The 24,021-nt window shown below is 37.2% G+C and overlaps 3 protein-coding genes across 3 annotated transcripts; 2 read left to right on the forward strand and 1 right to left on the reverse strand.

Annotated features, from left to right (window-relative positions):
* The first annotated feature begins 825 nt into the window (after nt 1-825).
* LOC137824935 (extensin-2-like) lies at nt 826-3,028 on the forward strand. The gene has a single exon (XM_068630612.1). The coding sequence runs from the start codon at nt 905-907 to the stop codon at nt 2,828-2,830; it is 1,926 nt and encodes a 641-aa protein (XP_068486713.1). The 5' UTR covers nt 826-904; the 3' UTR covers nt 2,831-3,028.
* A 6,744-nt stretch (nt 3,029-9,772) lies between these two features.
* On the reverse strand, nt 9,773-11,972 carry LOC137824946 (extensin-2-like). Its single transcript, XM_068630621.1, has one exon. It carries the CDS (start codon nt 11,894-11,896, stop codon nt 9,971-9,973), a length of 1,926 nt encoding a protein of 641 aa, XP_068486722.1. The 5' UTR covers nt 11,897-11,972; the 3' UTR covers nt 9,773-9,970.
* An 8,627-nt stretch (nt 11,973-20,599) lies between these two features.
* On the forward strand, nt 20,600-22,198 carry LOC137824955 (extensin-2). Its single transcript, XM_068630627.1, has one exon. It carries the CDS (start codon nt 20,672-20,674, stop codon nt 21,983-21,985), a length of 1,314 nt encoding a protein of 437 aa, XP_068486728.1. The 5' UTR covers nt 20,600-20,671; the 3' UTR covers nt 21,986-22,198.
* The last annotated feature ends 1,823 nt before the right edge of the window (nt 22,199-24,021 follow it).

Genomic DNA, 24,021 nt, shown 5'->3' on the forward strand with positions numbered 1-24,021 from the left:
ATAACACAACAGTTCAACACGAAAATAACATTACAACAAATATTTCCACCGTCGATCTACTTTCCCAAACCAAGAATTTTTATTACCAAAAATAGTGTACGAGCTTTAAAATTAAACTCACGAATCCATTTACTGCTCTCTGCTGTAGTTGCATAAAAAAATCTAGTCACTGAGTGAAACTGAGTAAGAAGTTAAAATAAACTTCTACTGGTGAAAAAAAGAAAGCCATACTATTATTTTGAACAGTTAATATCGTCCGAGTGGAATAGAAAGCAATTATATACCAAGTCAAATATTCATTTTTAAGCCACGATGATCATTTTCTACAGTATTTTATTCGTGAAGAATCTTTGTTAGCGCGTTGAGAAGGATGTCTTATAAGATGAATCAGTTTTCACCGAAGATATAAGCATAAAATATAGTGATTATAGGAAGAAAGAACCAAAGGAATTATAAAGAAAGACATCTTAAATAATTCCGGCAAGTTTTGCATTTGACTTTATCAGATGTTTCTTATATATTATACAATTCACCAAAACGGTAAACGAAATAATCAGATTTGTCACCTAAGACGCGCTTCTACAATTATTTGTTTAAATCAATCAAAAACACATTTCAGCCATCCCATCACCAACTCTAATCTCTTCTTGACTTTGTTCCCACCATCTTGAGGAAAATACGAAATCGTTTAATGGCAAACCACAACATCAAGTTGAAATGTTAAAATAATATAAATATATATTTTGAAAGTTGATGCCAGCATGTAATCAAAACAAAGATATCTTACCAGCCATAATAAGTGAAGGCAAAGACTATATAAAGGGTTACAATTCATGGTTTGTGAAGAAAGAAAATAGTAAGTGTTCTAAAGGAAGACACCAAAGTTTTCACATTCAAAGAAGATATGGGAACGAGGCAATGGCCTCGTTTGATCCTTGCATTTGCATTTTCACTTATGGCTATCACTCTTGCTGCTGATTATGATAAGCCTTACTATTCCCAACCCTCAACCTACTATCCACACCCAACACCACCATATCAACAACAAAGGTCACCACCATATTACTACAAATCTCCACCACCACCTCCTCCTTATGTCCGTAAATTCCCTCCATATTACTACAAATCACCACCACCTCCCTCTCCATCACCACCTCCTCCTTATGTCTACAAGTCTCCTCCTCCACCATCCCCATCACCACCTCCTCCATATCTCTACAAGTCTCCACCTCCTCCATCTCCTTCTCCTCCCCCACCTTATGTTTACAAGTCACCATCCCCTCCATCCCCATCACCACCACCTCCCTATGTTTACAAGTCCCCACCCCCTCCATCTCCTTCTCCACCCCCACCCTACGTCTACAAGTCACCACCCCCACCATCCCCATCACCACCACCTCCATACGTTTATAAATCTCCACCCCCACCATCTCCTTCACCTCCTCCACCCTATGTTTATAAGTCACCACCCCCACCATCCCCATCACCACCTCCTCCATACTACTACAAGTCCCCTCCTCCACCATCACCGTCACCACCTCCTCCATATTACTACAAGTCTCCACCCCCACCATCTCCATCACCACCTCCTCCATACTACTACAAGTCCCCTCCTCCACCATCACCTTCACCCCCTCCTCCATATTACTACAAGTCTCCACCCCCACCATCTCCCTCACCTCCTCCCCCTTATGTTTATAAGTCACCACCCCCACCATCCCCATCACCACCTCCCCCATACTACTACAAGTCCCCTCCTCCGCCATCACCTTCACCACCTCCTCCATATTACTACAACTCTCCACCCCCACCATCTCCCTCACCTCCTCCTCCATACTACTACAAGTCTCCACCTCCACCATCACCTTCACCCCCTCCTCCATATTACTACAACTCTCCACCCCCACCATCTCCATCACCACCTCCCCCGTATGTTTATAAGTCACCACCCCCACCGTCCCCATCACCACCTCCTCCATACTACTACAAGTCTCCACCCCCACCATCTCCCTCACCTCCTCCCCCTTATGTTTATAAGTCACCACCCCCACCATCCCCATCACCACCTCCTCCATACTACTACAAGTCCCCTCCCCCACCATCACCTTCACCACCTCCTCCATATTACTATAAATCTCCACCCCCACCATCTCCTTCACCTCCTCCTCCATACTACTACAAGTCTCCACCCCCACCATCACCTTCACCACCTCCTCCATATTACTACAAGTCTCCACCCCCACCATCTCCCTCACCTCCTCCACCATATTACTATAAGTCACCACCACCTCCATCCCCATCACCACCTCCTCCATACTATTACAAGTCCCCGCCCCCACCATCACCTTCACCACCTCCTCCATATTACTATAAATCTCCACCCCCACCATCTCCTTCACCTCCTCCTCCATACTACTACAAGTCTCCACCCCCGCCATCACCTTCACCACCTCCTCCATATTACTACAAGTCTCCACCCCCGCCATCTCCCTCACCTCCTCCACCATATTACTATAAGTCACCACCACCTCCATCCCCATCACCACCTCCTCCATATTACTACAAATCTCCACCCCCACCATCTCCCTCACCTCCTCCTCCATACTACTACAAGTCCCCGCCCCCACCATCTCCTTCTCCTCCTCCACCATATTATTATAAGTCACCACCACCACCTTCACCTTCACCACCTCCTCCATACGTATATAAGTCTCCCCCTCCACCTTCTCCGTCTCCTCCTCCACCATATTACTACAAGTCACCACCTCCTCCGTCTCCTTCACCGTCTCCAGCATATTACTACAAGTCTCCACCGCCTCCCGTATATTAAGATTTTGGCTTATGCAAGTTCAACATTGTTACAGTTGTTTTGTAATTACTCATTCATTAATAATAGGGTCTACACTGAAGTGAGAGTCTTATTCTGACTGTAGTGTAGCCCATGAATTTGTATTGGTTTTAATTGAGAAGTGTGTATTACTCTCTTTTTATTAATATACATTATTACCATATTTTTGGTTTTCACTGATGTTGGATCCCATTTTCTTTTTGCATTACGAAATTACGATCTTGATGAAATTCACTAATCATAAATTTTTATATAAATTTGATTTGTACTCGTAGGTATCCCTTATAAGCTGCCACGTACTTTTAGACCCTAGAAAGTTTGCCAGCAACGTTCTAAACCTCAAACCTTTTTCGGATAAGGTTATTGCTTCCTCGTTAGAAAAGATTGTTCAGTCCCTCTGCGGTGGAGTTGAGGTCTGTATTAGGTAATGGACAGAGAGAGAAAATATAAAATGTAACTCAATCTTATTATTAAAGGTGTAGGGTCTCCTTTATATACAAAAGTTAAAGAGAGGATATATCCCTATGGTTAACATCCCGTTAAACTCATGGTTGGATTAGGAATCATCATGACTAACATAGTTCCAGATACTGGTTTGGTGAGAGGGTCCGCGACTTGGAAGAGTAATGTTGCCCTTGCATATATGATCACGAACAAAGTGTAGGTCCAACTCAAAATGTTTCGTCTTTGAATGCATGACAGGATTGGCACTGAGAAGGACAACACCAAAAGATTATCAGAGTACAACTTCGGTGTGAGAAAGGGAATACGTAATTATGATAAAAGAGACTGAGTCCATATAACTTCAGTAAGAAGAGATGCAACAACACGATATTCAGCTTCTGTTGAGCTTCTAGAAACAGATTTTTGCTTGTGAGTAGACCATGATACGAGGTTCGAGCCAATATAGATGCAGTAGGCAGTTGTTGATTTCCTGTCATCAACATCAACTCCCCAATCTGCATCCGAGAAGCCAATGATGGAGGATAAAGACTGACGTTTCAGTAAAAGACCAAAATTGCTGGTTCCAGCTAGATAGCGTAAGATGCGTTTCACAGCTTGTCAGTGGTGTAGTTTAGGGTCATGCATAAAGTGACAAACACGGTTAATTGAATAGGATAACTCAGGTCGCGTTATAAGAATATATTGCAAAGCACCAACGACTGACCTATACATAGATGGATCTTGAAAAGGTTCAGAGGAGTCTTGTTGCAGAGATGAAGTCATAGGAGTAGGTTGGGACTTTGCATGAAACATATTTGTTCGACGAAGCAACTCTTTTATATATTGAGCCTGAGATAAATGCATATTACCATGTTGTGTAGTTGATACCTGAATCCCAAGAAAATGATGGAGAGGGCCTAAATCTTTAAGAGCAAAGAAAGAGCTAAGAGTTGAAATAAGATCAGTGACAGTAGTAGATAAAGAGCCAGTAATAATTATATCATCAACATAAACAAGCACAAACAAAGTGAAGGAAGTAGTGAATTTTGTGAAAACAGAGGAATCATTGACAGTAGATTGAAAACCAAGATGAATCAAAGTTTGACTAAGTTTAGAAAACCAGGACCTGGGAGCTTGTTTGAGACCATAAATGGCCTTCTGTAATCTGCAGACAAGAGTTGAATCACGAGATGCAAACCCAGGAGGCTGTTGCATGTAAACATGCTCAATCAAGTCACCATGAAGGAAGACGTTATTAATATCAATCTGACGCACATGCCATTGATGAGTGACAGCATGAGAGAGCACAATGCGAATGGTATTATGTTTCACCACTGGGCTAAAAGTCTCTGTGTAGTCCACCCCTTCAGTTTGATTGAATCCCTTTGCAACCAGTCGGGCCTTACAACGTTGAAAGGTACCATCTGCATGTAGCTTGGTTTTGAATATCCATTTACAGCCAACAAGAGAGGCTCCCGATGGAAGTGTGGTAAGAGTCCAAGTTTTGTTGGAGAGGAGAGCATGATATTCGTCATTCATTGCTTGAAACCACATAGGTGATGAAATGGCTTCCTTGACAAACGTAGGAGTAGTAGGTATAGAAACCATGGCATTATATGTCTTAGGTTTGAAAATACCTACCTTGGCACGAGTGACCATGGGATGGGAATTGATAGGTTGAATCTCAGAGCCAGTGTTGTGATGTATATCAGTGATGTTATCTAGAGGGACAATAACAGAAGAACTATGAATAGGCATATCAGTATTAGTATTAGAATGAATAACAGTAAGTGTGGGGGTTGTAGTCACAGGGGAAGGCATTGAAACAGATGAAATAGGAAAAGAATTTAATTGTTCATGATATGGAAACTCATTTTCATTAAAGTGCACATGTCTGGAAACAATTGTCTTACCAGAAGGAGTTAGACATATATATAACCTTTGTTGGTAACACTATACCCTAGAAACAAGCACTGTTGTGAATGAAAATCAAACTTATTCCTGTTATAAGGTCGTAATAAAGGAAAACAAGCACATCCAAAAACTTTGAAAATAACGTAATTAGGATTTTTGTTAAACAACATAGTATAAGGATTAGAGTTATGCAACACAGGAGTGGGAAGCACATTGATAATATGAGTTGAGGTAAGAAAGGCTTCAACCCAAAAACGCCTAGGCAATGAAGCAGTGGCCAAGAGAGTTAATCCCATGTCAACTATGTGCCTATGCTTACGCTCAACAACACCATTTTGTTCATGAGTGTGAGGACAGATGAGCCTGTGGTGTATACCATGCTGATCAAGAACCTGTTTAAGACAAAGAAATTCACGGGCATTTTCGCTTTGTAAAGAACGCAATTTAGAACATGTTTGATTTTCAGCAAGGGATTTAAATTTTTGAAAAGCAGCAGGAACCCTAAACAGTATTTCTTGTCTCATACTCGATCTCAGGTCAAGAAACTTAAACTCAATCTCAAACAACTCAAGAAAGATAAATCTGTCTCAACGTATGTTCTCGGCATCAAAAGAACTGTGGATGCTCTTGCATCAGTCGGTGCGCCATATCCGTCGACGATCATATTGAAGCCATCTTGGATGGTCTTTCATCTGATTATGATCCTTTTGTTGCCTTTGTTTTGTCACGAAGGGATCCCTATACTGTTGCTGAGATCGAAGCTCTTCTTCTTATTCAAGAAGAGCAGCTTGAGCGACACAATCAAGTCGATCCGTTAACGCTTCCTGCCACTGTTGCATACACATCCTGGCATCCTGCAAACCCATCTCAAGAAAAATACAAGAACAATTTTTCCAGTTCCCGTAGTACCCGTGGCTCGGGCAGAAACAACAATTTTAGTCGCGGTGCTCGTGTGGCTCACTCTTCCAATCGTGGTGCTTGGAATAACTCCAAGATTTTTTGTCAAGTGTGTGACAAACCCGGTCACACTGCTCTTCATTGCTGGCGTTGGTATGATTATCACCCGCAACCTCCTCCACATGCCCATGTCTCTCATTTTGCAGATTCTGATCATGCATCGAATGAGGCATCTCTGTTGGGCGTTCAATCCACTCTGGACGATCCTCTCTGGTACCCTGATAGCGGCGCCACTCATCACGTCACAAAGGACTCCAGTGTCTATTCTTCAAAACAGCCTTACCATGGCACTAAAACTGTCAAAATGGGTAATGGATCAGGTTTGTCTATTGCCAATATTGGTTCCACATCTTTTTCTTCTCCTTCTACTCATAAAAGTTTAGTTTTAAAAAATCTTTTACATGTTCCTTTAATTACAAAAAATCTTCTTAGTGTGTCTTCTTTTGCTCGTGATAACAATGTCCTGTTTACTTTCACCGCTAACCGTTGCTATGTTGTTGATCAGGTTACGAAAAATATTCTTCTTCAAGGAACCCTTAAAGATGGTTTATACAGTTTCCCAATGCTTCATAATCATCTTCCTTCATCCTCAATTCACAATATTTCTTTTACTCGCAATACACTAACAGCTAATGTTTGGCATCAAAGACTTGGTCATTGTAATATGGATATTCTCAAAAAGATTTTTCACAATAATGATATCAGATGTTCCAATAATATTAGTTTATGTTCTAGTTGTCTGCTTGGTAAACATATGCAATTGCCTTTTCATTCTTCTACTACTGTTTACACAAAACCTTTAGAACTTGTGTTTGTTGATGTGTGGGGACCATCTCCTATACCAGCTTCCAATGGTGCACGTTATTACATTTCGTTTGTTGATGCTTTTAGTAAGTATACATGGATATATTTTCTTCATGCTAAGTCACAGGTTCCTGCTGCTTTTCAAAAATTTAAATCCCTTGCTGAAAATCAAACATGTTCTAAATTGCGTTCTTTACAAAGCGAAAATGCCCGTGAATTTCTTTGTCTTAAACAGGTTCTTGATCAGCATGGTATACACCACAGGCTCATCTGTCCTCACACTCATGAACAAAATGGTGTTGTTGAGCGTAAGCATAGGCACATAGTTGACATGGGATTAACTCTCTTGGCCACTGCTTCATTGCCTAGGCGTTTTTGGGTTGAAGCCTTTCTTACCTCAACTCATATTATCAATGTGCTTCCCACTCCTGTGTTGCATAACTCTAATCCTTATACTATGTTGTTTAACAAAAATCCTAATTACGTTATTTTCAAAGTTTTTGGATGTGCTTGTTTTCCTTTATTACGACCTTATAACAGGAATAAGTTTGATTTTCATTCACAACAGTGCTTGTTTCTAGGGTATAGTGTTACCAACAAAGGTTATATATATGTCTAACTCCTTCTGGTAAGACAATTGTTTCCAGACATGTGCACTTTAATGAAAATGAGTTTCCATATCATGAACAATTAAATTCTTTTCCTATTTCATCTGTTTCAATGCCTTCCCCTGTGACTACAACCCCCACACTTACTGTTATTCATTCTAATACTAATACTGATATGCCTATTCATAGTTCTTCTGTTATTGTCCCTCTAGATAACATCACTGATATACATCACAACACTGGCTCTGAGATTCAACCTATCAATTCCCATCCCATGGTCACTCGTGCCAAGGTAGGTATTTTCAAACCTAAGACATATAATGCCATGGTTTCTATACCTACTACTCCTACGTTTGTCAAGGAAGCCATTTCATCACCTATGTGGTTTCAAGCAATGAATGACGAATATCATGCTCTCCTCTCCAACAAAACTTGGACTCTTACCACACTTCCATCGGGAGCCTCTCTTGTTGGCTGTAAATGGATATTCAAAACCAAGCTACATGCAGATGGTACCTTTCAACGTTGTAAGGCCCGACTGGTTGCAAAGGGATTCAATCAAACTGAAGGGGTGGACTACACAGAGACTTTTAGCCCAGTGGTGAAACATAATACCATTCGCATTGTGCTCTCTCATGCTGTCACTCATCAATGGCATGTGCGTCAGATTGATATTAATAACGTCTTCCTTCATGGTGACTTGATTGAGCATGTTTACATGCAACAGCCTCCTGGGTTTGCATCTCGTGATTCAACTCTTGTCTGCAGATTACAGAAGGCCATTTATGGTCTCAAACAAGCTCCCAGGTCCTGGTTTTCTAAACTTAGTCAAACTTTGATTCATCTTGGTTTTCAATCTACTGTCAATGATTCCTCTGTTTTCACAAAATTCACTACTTCCTTCACTTTGTTTGTGCTTGTTTATGTTGATGATATAATTATTACTGGCTCTTTATCTACTACTGTCACTGATCTTATTTCAACTCTTAGCTCTTTCTTTGCTCTTAAAGATTTAGGCCCTCTCCATCATTTTCTTGGGATTCAGGTATCAACTACACAACATGGTAATATGCATTTATCTCAGGCTCAATATATAAAAGAGTTGCTTCGTCGAACAAATATGTTTCATGCAAAGTCCCAACCTACTCCTATGACTTCATCTCTGCAACAAGACTCCTCTGAACCTTTTCAAGATCCATCTATGTATAGGTCAGTCGTTGGTGCTTTGCAATATATTCTTATAACGCGACCTGAGTTATCCTATTCAATTAACCGTGTTTGTCACTTTATGCATGACCCTAAACTACACCACTGACAAGCTGTGAAACGCATCTTACGCTATCTAGCTGGAACCAGCAATTTTGGTCTTTTACTGAAACGTCAGTCTTTATCCTCCATCATTGGCTTCTCGGATGCAGATTGGGGAGTTGATGTTGATGACAGGAAATCAACAACTGCCTACTGCATCTATATTGGCTCGAACCTCGTATCATGGTCTACTCACAAGCAAAAATCTGTTTCTAGAAGCTCAACAGAAGCTGAATATCGTGTTGTTGCATCTCTTCTTACTGAAGTTATATGGACTCAGTCTCTTTTATCATAATTACGTATTCCCTTTCTCACACCGAAGTTGTACTCTGATAATCTTTTGGTGTTGTCCTTCTCAGTGCCAATCCTGTCATGCATTCAAAGACGAAACATTTTGAGTTGGACCTACACTTTGTTCGTGATCATATATGCAAGGGCAACATTACTCTTCCAAGTCGCGGACCCTCTCACCAAACCAGTATCTGGAACTATGTTAGTCATGATGATTCCTAATCCAACCATGAGTTTAACGGGATGTTAACCATAGGGATATATCCTCTCTTTAACTTTTGTATATAAAGGAGACCCTACACCTTTAATAATAAGATTGAGTTACATTTTATATTTTCTCTCTCTGTCCATTACCTAATACAGACCTCAACTCCACCGCAGAGGGACTGAACAATCTTTTCTAACGAGGAAGCAATAACCTTATCCGAAAAAGGTTTGAGGTTTAGAACGTTGCTGGCAAACTTTCTAGGGTCTAAAAGTACGTGGCAGCTTATAAGGGATACCTACGAGTACAAATCAAATTTATATAAAAATTTATGATTAGTGAATTTCATCAAGATCGTAATTTCGTAATGCAAAAAGAAAATGGGATCCAACATCAGTGAAAACCAAAAATATGGTAATAATGTATATTAATAAAAAGAGAGTAATACACACTTCTCAATTAAAACCAATACAAATTCATGGGCTACACTACAGTCAGAATAAGACTCTCACTTCAGTGTAGACCCTATTATTAATGAATGAGTAATTACAAAACAACTGTAACAATGTTGAACTTGCATAAGCCAAAATCTTAATATACGGGAGGCGGTGGAGACTTGTAGTAATATGCTGGAGACGGTGAAGGAGACGGAGGAGGTGGTGACTTGTAGTAATATGGTGGAGGAGGAGACGGAGAAGGTGGAGGGGGAGACTTATATACGTATGGAGGAGGTGGTGAAGGTGAAGGTGGTGGTGGTGACTTATAATAATATGGTGGAGGAGGAGAAGGAGATGGTGGGGGCGGGGACTTGTAGTAGTATGGAGGAGGAGGTGAGGGAGATGGTGGGGGTGGAGATTTGTAGTAATATGGAGGAGGTGGTGATGGGGATGGAGGTGGTGGTGACTTATAGTAATATGGTGGAGGAGGTGAGGGAGATGGCGGGGGTGGAGACTTGTAGTAATATGGAGGAGGTGGTGAAGGTGATGGCGGGGGTGGAGACTTGTAGTAGTATGGAGGAGGAGGTGAAGGAGATGGTGGGGGTGGAGATTTATAGTAATATGGAGGAGGTGGTGAAGGTGATGGTGGGGGCGGGGACTTGTAATAGTATGGAGGAGGTGGTGATGGGGATGGAGGTGGTGGTGACTTATAGTAATATGGTGGAGGAGGTGAGGGAGATGGTGGGGGTGGAGACTTGTAGTAATATGGAGGAGGTGGTGAAGGTGATGGTGGGGGTGGAGACTTGTAGTAGTATGGAGGAGGAGGTGAAGGAGATGGTGGGGGTGGAGATTTATAGTAATATGGAGGAGGTGGTGAAGGTGATGGTGGGGGAGGGGACTTGTAGTAGTATGGAGGAGGTGGTGATGGGGATGGTGGGGGTGGTGACTTATAAACATAAGGGGGAGGAGGTGAGGGAGATGGTGGGGGTGGAGACTTGTAGTAGTATGGAGGAGGTGGTGATGGGGACGGTGGGGGTGGTGACTTATAAACATACGGGGGAGGTGGTGATGGAGATGGTGGGGGTGGAGAGTTGTAGTAATATGGAGGAGGGGGTGAAGGTGATGGTGGAGGTGGAGACTTGTAGTAGTATGGAGGAGGAGGTGAGGGAGATGGTGGGGGTGGAGAGTTGTAGTAATATGGAGGAGGTGGTGAAGGTGATGGCGGAGGAGGGGACTTGTAGTAGTATGGGGGAGGTGGTGATGGGGATGGTGGGGGTGGTGACTTATAAACATAAGGGGGAGGAGGTGAGGGAGATGGTGGGGGTGGAGACTTGTAGTAATATGGAGGAGGGGGTGAAGGTGATGGTGGAGGAGGGGACTTGTAGTAGTATGGAGGAGGTGGTGATGGAGATGGTGGGGGTGGAGACTTGTAGTAATATGGAGGAGGTGGTGACGGTGATGGTGGAGGAGGGGACTTGTAGTAGTATGGAGGAGGTGGTGATGGGGATGGTGGGGGTGGTGACTTATAAACATAGGGTGGAGGAGGTGAAGGAGATGGTGGGGGTGGAGATTTATAAACGTATGGAGGTGGTGGTGATGGGGATGGTGGGGGTGGTGACTTGTAGACGTAGGGTGGGGGTGGAGAAGGAGATGGAGGGGGTGGGGACTTGTAAACATAGGGAGGTGGTGGTGATGGGGATGGAGGGGATGGTGACTTGTAAACATAAGGTGGGGGAGGAGAAGGAGATGGAGGAGGTGGAGACTTGTAGAGATATGGAGGAGGTGGTGATGGGGATGGTGGAGGAGGAGACTTGTAGACATAAGGAGGAGGTGGTGATGGAGAGGGAGGTGGTGGTGATTTGTAGTAATATGGAGGGAATTTACGGACATAAGGAGGAGGTGGTGGTGGAGATTTGTAGTAATATGGTGGTGACCTTTGTTGTTGATATGGTGGTGTTGGGTGTGGATAGTAGGTTGAGGGTTGGGAATAGTAAGGCTTATCATAATCAGCAGCAAGAGTGATAGCCATAAGTGAAAATGCAAATGCAAGGATCAAACGAGGCCATTGCCTCGTTCCCATATCTTCTTTGAATGTGAAAACTTTGGTGTCTTCCTTTAGAACACTTACTATTTTCTTTCTTCACAAACCATGAATTGTAACCCTTTATATAGTCTTTGCCTTCACTTATTATGGCTGGTAAGATATCTTTGTTTTGATTACATGCTGGCATCAACTTTCAAAATATATATTTATATTATTTTAACATTTCAACTTGATGTTGTGGTTTGCCATTAAACAATTTATATATATATTGCAGTATATGGGTGGAAACGAAGTCAAGAACAGAGTAGAGTTGGTGATGAATGAAGTTTGGTTAGATTTAAATAACCAAAAAATTATGGAAGCGCGTTGGCTTTGCGGAGAACTGGCATTACAATCACTCTGTGATAAAGGGTGAAACATCTGATAAAGTCAAACTTAAAACTTTGCCAGAATTCTTTGAGATGTCTTTTCTTTATAATTAGCTTTGGTTTGTTTCTTCCCAATTGCCCTCTTTTATGCTTAAGTCGTCGTTGTAACTGATTCAGCTTATAAGACATCCTTTTCAACAGCTTAACTAACATTACTTGATGTTATAATACTGTAGAAAATTGTGGCTTAAAAAAATATTTTTTTGACTTGGTTTATAATTACTCTATGCCAGTAGAACAACATTAAATTTTTAAATTTAACCAATATAACACGTTTGTCACCTTTTTCCTTTCATCTAGATTTGTTTTAATTTCAAAATTTTTGATGAGTTCCACTGTGACCAGATTTTTTCTTATGCAACCGCAGCAGACAAATATATTGCCTGAGTTTAATTAATTCGTAATGGTGGTTTTGTTTCATAAGAAAATCTGGATTTGGAAAAGTAGAATGGCGGTATCGAAAATTTTGTTGATTGTAATGTTTTTTAATTTTGTGTTGAACTTGTATTATTTTACGTGTTGTTTATGTAATTTCATATATGTGACTTTAAAATACTTTGCTTATAACTAATATGCATGTTTCTTCATTTCATTAGTTTTCTACCTACCACATAACTCTCCCTTTTAATAAAATGTTTTTTTATAATATTTAATTCGTTTAAGTGAATTTCATTAGTTTTCTTAAAGTATTCATATATTTTAAATTTATATCTTAGCTCATTTAAATTTATGAATAAATTTATTTATTTTTTAAATATTTGTGGTCAAACTCATCTTAATTAACTCGTTTAAGTTATATGATATATTTTAAATAACAAATACTTTAAGATGCAAGTCATATGTGGTGGTATGTTATAACTAATTAGATGTGATTGTTTATGTTTAGGGTCAAACATTCATTATCTTTCACTTTGGAAACATTCTCCTATTTATAATTTTTGTCACGAATCCCTACCTTTAGGGAGGGGTTCATTCTAGGTTCAATGTCCCCTTAATTATGTTCTTAGAGAGTCATTAAGTTTTTTCCATAATTAACTTGCATCGTAGGTTTTGACTTATTGGATTGAGAGGTCGATCAATCGTGAATAAAGTTAATCTATCCAGATGAACGAGATGACGAAAGGTAAAGTGATATACAGAAGTGACAGTCGAATGATCGGAGTGTCAAGAGATAGTGACATTATGTTAACAAGTCAATTTGTTGACATACTGAGAAATACGGATTCGATATTTAATAAGCCAGTAATATATATTATTTTAAATAAAGTGAGATTTGTATTTGATACTAGAATGGAATAAACCATAAAACAATTGACTCAAGTGTGTTCATATTTGTTTTATAAGATTGTAGGAATTAGAGTATACCACAACAAATGTTCTTAAATAGAAAGCCTATATAACTAGGTCAAATTTTGGTTATAAGAAACCATTCTCGTCGGTCTTTCTCACCATAATATATGTAGGAATGCATCACTTCTACTTCATTTTATCCTATCATTCTTTTGGCAATAAAGACTAAAGAGGAAGATGTTCAAAACAATAAATAAAACTTAAATGTTAGTATTGATTTTGTAGTTCTCAATATTCAAAACATTTCTTATTTTCATTTGTTATTGTATCTCACATCGAATAAAGATAATGACATTTCACAGTATATATGCAAACCTCATTTTATAAGTTGGTTTTATAAGTTTGAGTTACACTTCTTAACATAGTATTAGGGTCATTTAGAGTCTATTCTAGCAAGAGTTTTTTATGATTATCAAGTCACCCGTTATCAAGTCGTTATCGAATCACCCATAAATATATAGTTTGATGCACGAGTTGTAAGGTTTCGACGTAAAAGAAGTATGTTGGAGATCACACATCAACTAAAGGTAGATATTTCATAACATATAAGTAGATGAAAACCTCAAACTAATTTTATTAGTTTGAATTAGACTTAAAAGTTAGTAATGTTTACATGAAGTTTCTCTTTCCACTATTTACTTATGTTATCAAAATTGTAACCATTTGCACATTTCTTACACACTTGTATTTTTAGGTTTGCCTTTTTACACTCAATCTTATCAAAGTGTGACTCACTTTCTTGTTTAGGTGTTTGGGTTTATAATTAAAATTTTATTTGAATTCAATTTTGATTTGGAATTCGCAAAGCAAGTGGCAAAATTGGAATTTTATTTGCAATGGAAACTTTTTTCTACTTGAAACAAAATTTCTTTTATTTACCTTACTAAGCATCAGTACACTCAAAGAAAAAAAAAATATTCTAGTGTGGCAGGCAATACACTTGAAATTATTTCTATTTAATAATAGTAATATTGGTTGGATCAACACTAAGTTTATATTATTTATATTTTATATATTAACAAAATTATTAAATAATAATTAATTTAAAGATAAAAAATAATTAATCATTATATTAATTAAGTTAAACATTATTTTATAAATTAAAAAATTAAAAAATAATTTATAAATTAATATATAATATTAATTACCAACATTTTAGGAATTAACTACCTTAAATTCTAAATTAATTTTTTATTAAATCTTATTATAGAGAGGCAGAACCAATATGGGAGATGCACAAACCTTTTCCATTACCCATTTTAACCATTTCAGAACCTGCATAGTGTTGTTTATCGGAATAAACAGAAGAAGAGTTGGTGATGTGGTGAGTAGCGCCACTATCCGGATACCACAGAGGGTCATCCATGGAGGAAGGCGCACCAAGTATGGACGCGTCACTGGGAACACAATCCTGAGAAGAAAAAGAGGAATAATTGGCCGTCATATTGTTAGACGAAGACGGATAATACCGTTGCCAACACACATCCGCAGAGTGCCCATGCTTTTTGCAGATTTGACAAACAGGGCGAAGCGAGACCCAAGAGTCAGTATGAGAGGGCTGTAGTTGGAAAAACGTCCTTGATTCGAAGGAGTATGCATGACGCCACGACCACCACGAGAGCCACCAGGCTTACGGTGAAACCTGCCATTGGTGGAGCGCGTAGGAGTCCACGTAGCAACATCAGCTGTGGGCGGAACAGTGAGATGATCAACCTGAAGATGTTTAGCGAGACGCTCTTCTTGAGCTAATAAGAGAGCTTCGATTTCATTAATAGTGTACGCCTCTTTGCGGGACATGATGGATGCAACAAAAGGGTCAAAGTCAGCAGAAAGACCATCTAGAATTGTTTCAACATGATCTTCAACAGAAACAGGGGCTCCTATGGCAGCAAGAAGATCAACGGTCTTCTTGATATCCAAGAGATAGGTGGAAACAGAGCGCTCATTCTTGGGGTTCTTGAGACGCAATCTGAACTTCTTGATCTGTGCACGTGTGTTGGCAGCGAAAAAGGTGTGAAGAACATCCCAAATCTCAGCAGAGGAGTGAAGACCCACCATCTTGGTGAGGAACGGTGTGGTCATGGAAGCTAACATCCAAGCGACAAGCAAACTATCTTGTTGTTTGTACCGGGTATAGGCAGGATTGACACACGGGGTGGCGCCCTCAGTGACAGGAGGAAGAACAGAGGAAGGGACACAAGAGCCATCAAGAAAGTGAGAGAGGAGTAACCCATCAGTGGTGGCAAGGACCTGCTGCTTCCACAGCAAAAAATTGTCTTCAGTTTCAACGAAATCGGTGTGGTAAAGAAGTGAGGGGAAGGAGAAGAAGAGGAAGAAGAAGAAGAAACTGTGGATGTAGCGGAAGACATGACAAAAAAGAAAAACAGAAAGCTCTTGATACCATATTAGGTCAGGAGAGTAGAGAGAGAAAAGGCTTATATTTCATTATGTATATGGAAATATATATATATATTACATAAGGCGTAAGGGTATATATAGAAATACCCATGCATCACATTATTAAAATTAAATCTTTCATCTTCCTTCAAAAAAATTTGAAATGTTATCACATTATTATCTATGCAACCACTTTTCTTTAAATTAATATCTTGCTTTGAACTTCTATATTGTGCACATCATATTTAATATATACTTATAAGTAAACTCTAATTAATATATATATATATATATATATATATATATATATATTTCAAATGTGAAGTATTGAGCTCTTATTTTGCATACTATAATAATTATTGGTATATAACGGCTAATCGATAAGTTAAGAGTATTGAGGGTGAATGAAAAGATATATGAGCACCATATACTAACTCAAAATAATAAAAAATATAGTCCATTTTTACGAATATATTGGAGCACCATTACAAAAATATGGAAAAATGATTGGATTGGGCAAGTGAACAACATATACAAAATACCCAGAAGTTGTTTAAGCTACAGTATGTCGCAACACCTTATAATTCCTTTGAAAACAGCTTTGATTACATAATGTATTAATCTACATGGATTGGGATACTCTTTGAAGTATCATTTTTATTCATTATATTTTTTTTGATAAAAAAAGAACTAGACACATATTATCTATTCAGAGATAATTGTGTGTTTAGTTAGGAAAAAAATAGAATTAGTCAAATTAAAAGAAAAAAAATAAAAAGGCCAAATACACTCTAAAAGAATGATCATAAAAATTAAAAAATAAATAAAAACGTATTATATTTTTAAATAATTCAGAAAGAGTATTGTGGACTGAATCCACACATAAGTATTGTTATTTTTTTAAGACAGATTTTTCATGCATCTTCATATCTTTCTCTTATATTTTTATATATTTTCTATTTCAATCATGTAATTTTGAGTATGATGGAGTGTCTTTTTCTTCATTTTCAAGTAATAGTAGTTGCTTGTGGTGATTGATAATGAACGTTAATGGTTGAGTTAAGTTTTGTGATATTTTTACTGGTGGTGGTTGTGTTTTCGTTAACTTTGTTTCATTTTTATGGAAGTCACAAAACCTATAAAAAAAACTAACAAGATCAAAAAATGGAATATAAAATAAATAAATAAAAAATTTGGAGAGCATCGAATATAATGAATCTTCTCATCAATCTTCTCACACACCAAAATGATGGAACTATTCTCTTAAAAGTTGCAGTTGGAGAAGAATGAAAATGTTGCGATTGGAATAGAGGAATGGAGATGTGGGATGCAGCTAAAGTTATTTAAAAAAGTGAAGTTATGCTTCATTAGAGTTATTTATTTTTGTTTTATTGTTTTATATTTTTGTAAATTTTATTTCATTTTAGGATTGAAATGCAGATACTTGGATTAAAGTCTTGAAGGTTTTATTGGGAGCCTAATCTTGAGCATAACATTCATCACTCATTCGCATATTACTTAGTCGAACATGAAAATTTTGTATATGTTAGTTTATATGAGTATTTTCTGTAGTGTTACTTACCGAGAGCATGAAAATTTTGTGTAAAAGACTCTTACTGGAATTTTCTACTGTATGTTAGTGGAATTGTCTGCTATATGTTACCTATTGAAGGTTATTAGAATTTTATATTAGTTTTATTTTAATTATTATAATCTATTGGAATTGAATGGGTTTGAAATTCAAATTTTAAATTGGATTATTTGAAATTCAAATTTTAAATTGAATTATTTGAAATTGAAATTTGATAGTTTGAAATTAGAATTTGATGGATACAAATACTCACTAGTTTGTTCTATATTACAATTTTATTTTTAATTTTTTCTTAATTTGTTTATACACAGGTTAGACTAACTCTAACTTTTTTTTTTAGCATTGACTTATATGTGGGTCAAACTCACTCTTAACTTTTTCTTTTTTTTTCTAATCAACCACCCATAAACTTTTTTTAAATTTGTATGGGTAAAGTCACACATAAATAAAATATTATAATATTTAATTATAATTTGGGTTAACTACATTGAAACTAAGTACATTGATTTCGTATTTTGACACTAAATTTAGCAACTTCTATTTTTTTTTTGGATAAAAAGTAAATTAAATAAAAAGGAACACTATAAAAACACTAACGTACATATATAAAAACACAACGTAAAACCCTACTAAAAAAGAATAACTAAGCAATAAGCTGCACAATAAAAAAAAAAAAAACTCTACTCAATCATTCCCATATCACAAGTATTCAGACCAGATTTAAGATCAATTAGGTGAAACTGCTATGTTTTCCTTACTTCTCACCTAAGATCAAACTTTCACATTTTTGGTTATTACAAGATAAGCTAAATTCTAAAAGGATTTAGTAACTACCATGTTTTTAATGTTCTCAGAGTTTGCTGAAAAAAGCATAGTTGTTTTGGTCTATTTACATCTGTTTTTAACTGGTTCAAATTTAATATTTTCTTTGTAGTGATAAAAAATCATATTTCACCTAAAAATTACTACAATTTAAACACTTGGGAAAATCTCAAAGCACGCCAACAAAAGTGGGAACGCATGGGCAAGTAAATCAAGCAGAATGCGTCATGATGACTTCACTCATAATTCAGAAGTGTTTTTCAGCACGACATCTAAGAAAATCTTCAAAATGATCTGTATAGAGTGAACAGAACAACGTGTCAAGCCAATTAGTTTAGCTTTGGACAAATATAGAACCATATATGTAGCAAACTCAGGTAAGATACAAACTGCATATTTCTAATTAAAGTGAACAATATGATCATACAATTATTATTTTGGCCAGTGAGAAATGAGAGTTTCATGTCAAACCTAAAGACAACACATTCCAACTTCCACTGTTAGCCTTATGGCAAGCTAATCTATGCATCATTTTCCAATCAATCAAAAGCAAAATAAATACAAGTTGAGAGAAAAAACATATTTTAAACATACAACCCTATATAATCACATTACAACTCTCAATATTATTATTTTAATATATTTTTATATTATTTAATTATAAATTTATCTTTTATTATATATATTTATTTTTAAATCCATCATATCATTATATACAACTATAAAAGTTATTAAACTATTATTTTTCTTTAAACAAAAATACTGTCAGTGATTTCAAGATCATTTAACATTATATATATATATATATATATATATATATATATATATATTTTGCTTTAGGTCAGACCATTTACCTTCTTTTTATTCCATTTGATGTACAACTCTCTTTTTCTATTCCATTCACGACTGAAACTTTGCACCATGTAATTCGAATCAAATGGGATAGAAGATTAGGAGAGGGATTAATTTAATTAATTTGGAGAGAGAAAACAGCAAAAATGAATTATTTGGCTGTCAAATTAACTTGAGACGTGCATTCATGAAGCAAGCAACGTGTTAAACAAAGTATTTTTATTGCCTTCATGTATCAAATCAAATAAAACAATGCGTTGCTCTTACAGACAAAATAAACAATACATTAAATAATAATATTGAACGTTGAACCCAAAAATAAATAAATAAATAGCACTACAACATATGTTCCTAAAATCGATCAAAATTTCTCCGCCTTCACTTTCTTTTTTTATATCAGCTTTAAATTCAAACTCGCAAAATGCATTTACTCGCAAAATGCATTTACTGCAGGGTGGAATTGATCAAAGAATTTGTTAGAACAAACTTTTCTGGTTGTGAAAAAAAAGGCATAAGGTTGATTAAAACAACTAAAGTAGGTTAACCGGCATAAAAAGTAATTATACGTACCGAGTCAAAAAATAATTTTTTTAAGTCTGAGTTAACATTTGTCAAGTAGTTTGACAATAACAATAAAATATGTCTTGTAACCTGAAGCAGTTTTCACAGACGATAAAAGCATAATTTGAAGAGGAACAAATATAACAAAGATAAGCTCATGTTTTTATAATCTTCTTAATACATTATGATTAGGAAGACAGAACTGAAGACATATTAGAGAATTGCAGCAAGTTATATTGCATTTGACTTTATCATCGTTTCACACTCTAGCCATGCGATCGTAATGCCCAGTCCTTCATCAAAAGACAAACGAAACAATCAGCTTTCTCTGCTGTCACGCGCTTCTCTACATTTGTTTAAAGAGTGCCGATACTTTAAAAATTATAAAAATTACTCCCATTTTATAATTTAATATACTATTATTTTAATCATTATTTTTTTATATTTGAATATACATTATTAACATATATTATGAAATTGAAGTATTTTGTTTTATATGGAATTATAACTTTTCTTGTTTAAATATAACAAGAACTCATTCAACCACGCCATCACCTACTCTCTTCTTGACTTTCTTCCCTCCATCTTCAGGAAAATACGAAATCGTTTAATGGCAACCCACAAAAGCAAGTTGAAATGTTAAAATATATATTTTGGAAGTTGATTCCAGCATGTAATGAAACAAAGATGTCTTACCAGCCATAAGTGAAGGCAAACACTATATAAAGGCTTCCAGTTCATGGTTTGTGAAGAAAGAAAATAATAAGTGTTCTAAAGGAAGACACCAAAGTTTTCACATTCAAAGAAGATATGGGAACGAGGCAATGGCCTCGTTTGATCCTTGCATTTGCATTTTCACTTATGGCTATCACTCTTGCTGCTGATTATGATAAGCCTTACTATTCCCAACCCTCAACCTACTATCCACACCCAACACCACCATATCAACAACCAAGGTCACCTCCGTATTACTACAAATCTCCACCACCTCCTCCTCCATATGTCCGTAAATTCCCTCCATATTACTACAAATCACCACCACCTCCCTCTCCATCACCACCTCCTCCTTATGTCTACAAGTCTCCTCCTCCACCATCCCCATCACCACCTCCTCCATATCTCTACAAGTCTCCACCTCCTCCATCTCCTTCTCCTCCCCCACCCTACGTCTACAAGTCACCACCCCCACCATCCCCATCACCACCACCTCCATACGTTTATAAATCTCCACCCCCGCCATCTCCTTCACCTCCTCCACCGTATGTTTATAAGTCACCACCCCCACCATCCCCATCACCACCTCCTCCATACTATTACAAGTCCCCTCCTCCACCATCACCTTCACCCCCTCCTCCATATTACTACAAGTCTCCACCCCCACCATCTCCATCACCACCTCCTCCATACTACTACAAGTCCCCTCCTCCACCATCACCTTCACCACCTCCTCCATATTACTACAAATCTCCACCCCCACCATCCCCATCACCACCTCCTCCATACTACTACAAGTCCCCTCCTCCGCCATCACCTTCACCACCTCCTCCATATTACTACAAGTCTCCACCCCCACCATCTCCATCACCACCTCCTCCATACTACTACAAGTCCCCTCCTCCACCATCACCTTCACCACCTCCTCCATATTACTACAAGTCTCCACCCCCACCATCTCCCTCACCATCTCCTCCATACTACTACAAGTCTCCACCCCCACCATCACCTTCACCACCTCCTCCATATTACTATAAATCTCCACCCCCACCATCTCCTTCACCTCCTCCTCCATACTACTACAAGTCTCCACCCCCACCATCTCCCTCACCTCCTCCTCCATACTACTACAAGTCCCCGCCCCCACCATCTCCTTCTCCTCCTCCACCATATTATTATAAGTCACCACCACCACCTTCACCTTCACCACCTCCTCCATACGTATATAAGTCTCCCCCTCCACCTTCTCCGTCGCCTCCTCCACCATATTACTACAAGTCACCACCTCCTCCGTCTCCTTCACCGCCTCCACCATATTACTACAAGTCTCCACCTCCACCATCACCTTCTCCTCCTCCACCATACCACCCCTACCTCTATAACTCACCCCCGCCACCTCCCGTATATTAAGTTTTTGGCTTAAGCAATTTCATTTTTTTTCCAATAAATCACGTTCAACATTGTTGCAGTTGTTTTGTAATTACTCATTAATTAATAATAGGGTCGACACTGAAGTGGGAGTCTTATTCTGACTGTAGTGTAGCCCATGAATTTGTATTGGTTTTAATTGAGAATCGTGTATTACTCTCTTTTTATTAATATACATTATTACCATTTTTTCCATTGATGGATTCAATTTCCTCTTTGTATTATTTTTTTAAAATCAAGAACTAAATAAACAAGGAGCACAAAGGTTACCTTAATGCTTTAAAAAGAAACTTACAAAACATTCAATCTAAACTGCCATATGCAACCTTCATCCTTCAAAAGACTAATAAGTCTTGTTGCATTACATTGTCCGTGTGTATCAGACAACACAGTACAACCCATGAAACAAACAATTAAAACCACTGTAAAAAAAACAATAGAAACCAGAATGTGGTTACTGCATAGAATCTAAGCCAAGATTTCCAAGGTCTATTGTTGCACCTTTATTCATAGTAGCCCTGATAACGGAATGGACAAATTTGGGTATTACATAAATGGACAAATTAAGACCATTTCTGAGTCAAAAATTAAATTCATTAATCTGTTTATTTTTTTTAATTAAATTTTTCAATTGGATTAATAATTTCAGTTTAAATAAATTTAGACATTGAGTAAACAACTTCAGTTATATTTTATCTCAATTAAAGTTTTTTCATTTGATAAGTTCAGTTGAATTTTTTTAAAATAATTAACATTTTTAAAAATTAAAAATGTATATAATAATAATTTAAAAATTGTTTAAAATTATATGAAGTGAATAAGAATATTGTGAAAAATTGTATTTTATAGATAAATAATATTAAAAAATTAAAAATAAATTTTGTTTAAAAAAAACAAAGTTACCTAAAATTAAGGTGGATTGAAAATAGGTTGTGTAATAAATGTAAAATATTTAGTACTTTTTAAATATTGTTAAAATTAAAAATATTTTTTTTGTTTAAAAATAAATAAATTATGTTCGTAAAGTAACCTTTATAGTTAATACAATTATAAATAAAAGGGGTAGTGTTTAAATATAAATAAGTACAATTTATACATGATTAGAAAATATAAATGTAGGAAAAGTTATCATCTACGAGAAGTTATTCTTGTTTTCGTGGTCGTCCTTATGACTGTTGTTCCATGTTGTTTGGATGGAACGGTAGGAGGGGGCAGAGTTGAAATGTCATCGTTAGTGTCTTCGACTTCATTGTCCTCACTCTGATTTCTGGACACCTGTGAAGGCATTGTTGGTTGATAATACTGCATCGATGACATTGGATTGTAGGTAGATGGGGAGTCATGGTAGAGGTTGCAAAGAGATTTGATGGACCAACAAAAATTTGTTGTTGAGATGGAATTGTTAAGTAGTTGAAAGGTGGTTGATGGAATGACGATGTGATGTTGATCCCTATATCCGAACAACTGGATCGGTTGAACACCTAGTGGATGAAAAGATTGTTGTTCAAACGATTCAACTTGAGAAGAAGACCTGACATGATGTTGATAGTGAGGTTGTGTAGTCTCCTATGGCATATCATACTCTTTTGACATATGTGTTAATTTTGGTGTAGTTATTATGTGTTAATAACTAATTTTGTAATTGAACTTACATCGTCATCGGACGATGACTGTATAGGCGAGATGTAACAGATAGTATGGTTGATGTACCATTGCATGTATGTTGACTTGTCATGCAAATGGCCATTTCGGTTAAACTGATTTCCCTGAGTTAGACGATTATGACGGTCATTCCACATACTTATCCATGCGGCATGATATCATCTCTGTGAAGTTGATTAAGGTTCAATGGGTCAATTAGAATACTTTGTCGAAATCCAAATTGACGCATAACCCTATCAACCTGATGAAATAACCGTTACGAAACATATGAGAGGAACAACCGCCCATGCAATTGGGAGATAAAGAAAATTGATGCACAACATATATAGTTGTTTGTCAATAAATCTTTCAGCAGA

This window comes from Phaseolus vulgaris, chromosome 11 (genome assembly GCF_000499845.2).
Source record: "Phaseolus vulgaris cultivar G19833 chromosome 11, P. vulgaris v2.0, whole genome shotgun sequence".
Taxonomy (NCBI): Eukaryota; Viridiplantae; Streptophyta; class Magnoliopsida; order Fabales; family Fabaceae; genus Phaseolus; species Phaseolus vulgaris.

Coding starts and splice junctions, on each gene's coding strand:
- LOC137824946 (XM_068630621.1), bottom strand. CDS start 11,896: ATGGGAACGAGGCAATGGCCTCGTTTGATCCTTGCATTTGCATTTTCA.
- LOC137824955 (XM_068630627.1), top strand. CDS start 20,672: ATGGGAACGAGGCAATGGCCTCGTTTGATCCTTGCATTTGCATTTTCA.
- LOC137824935 (XM_068630612.1), top strand. CDS start 905: ATGGGAACGAGGCAATGGCCTCGTTTGATCCTTGCATTTGCATTTTCA.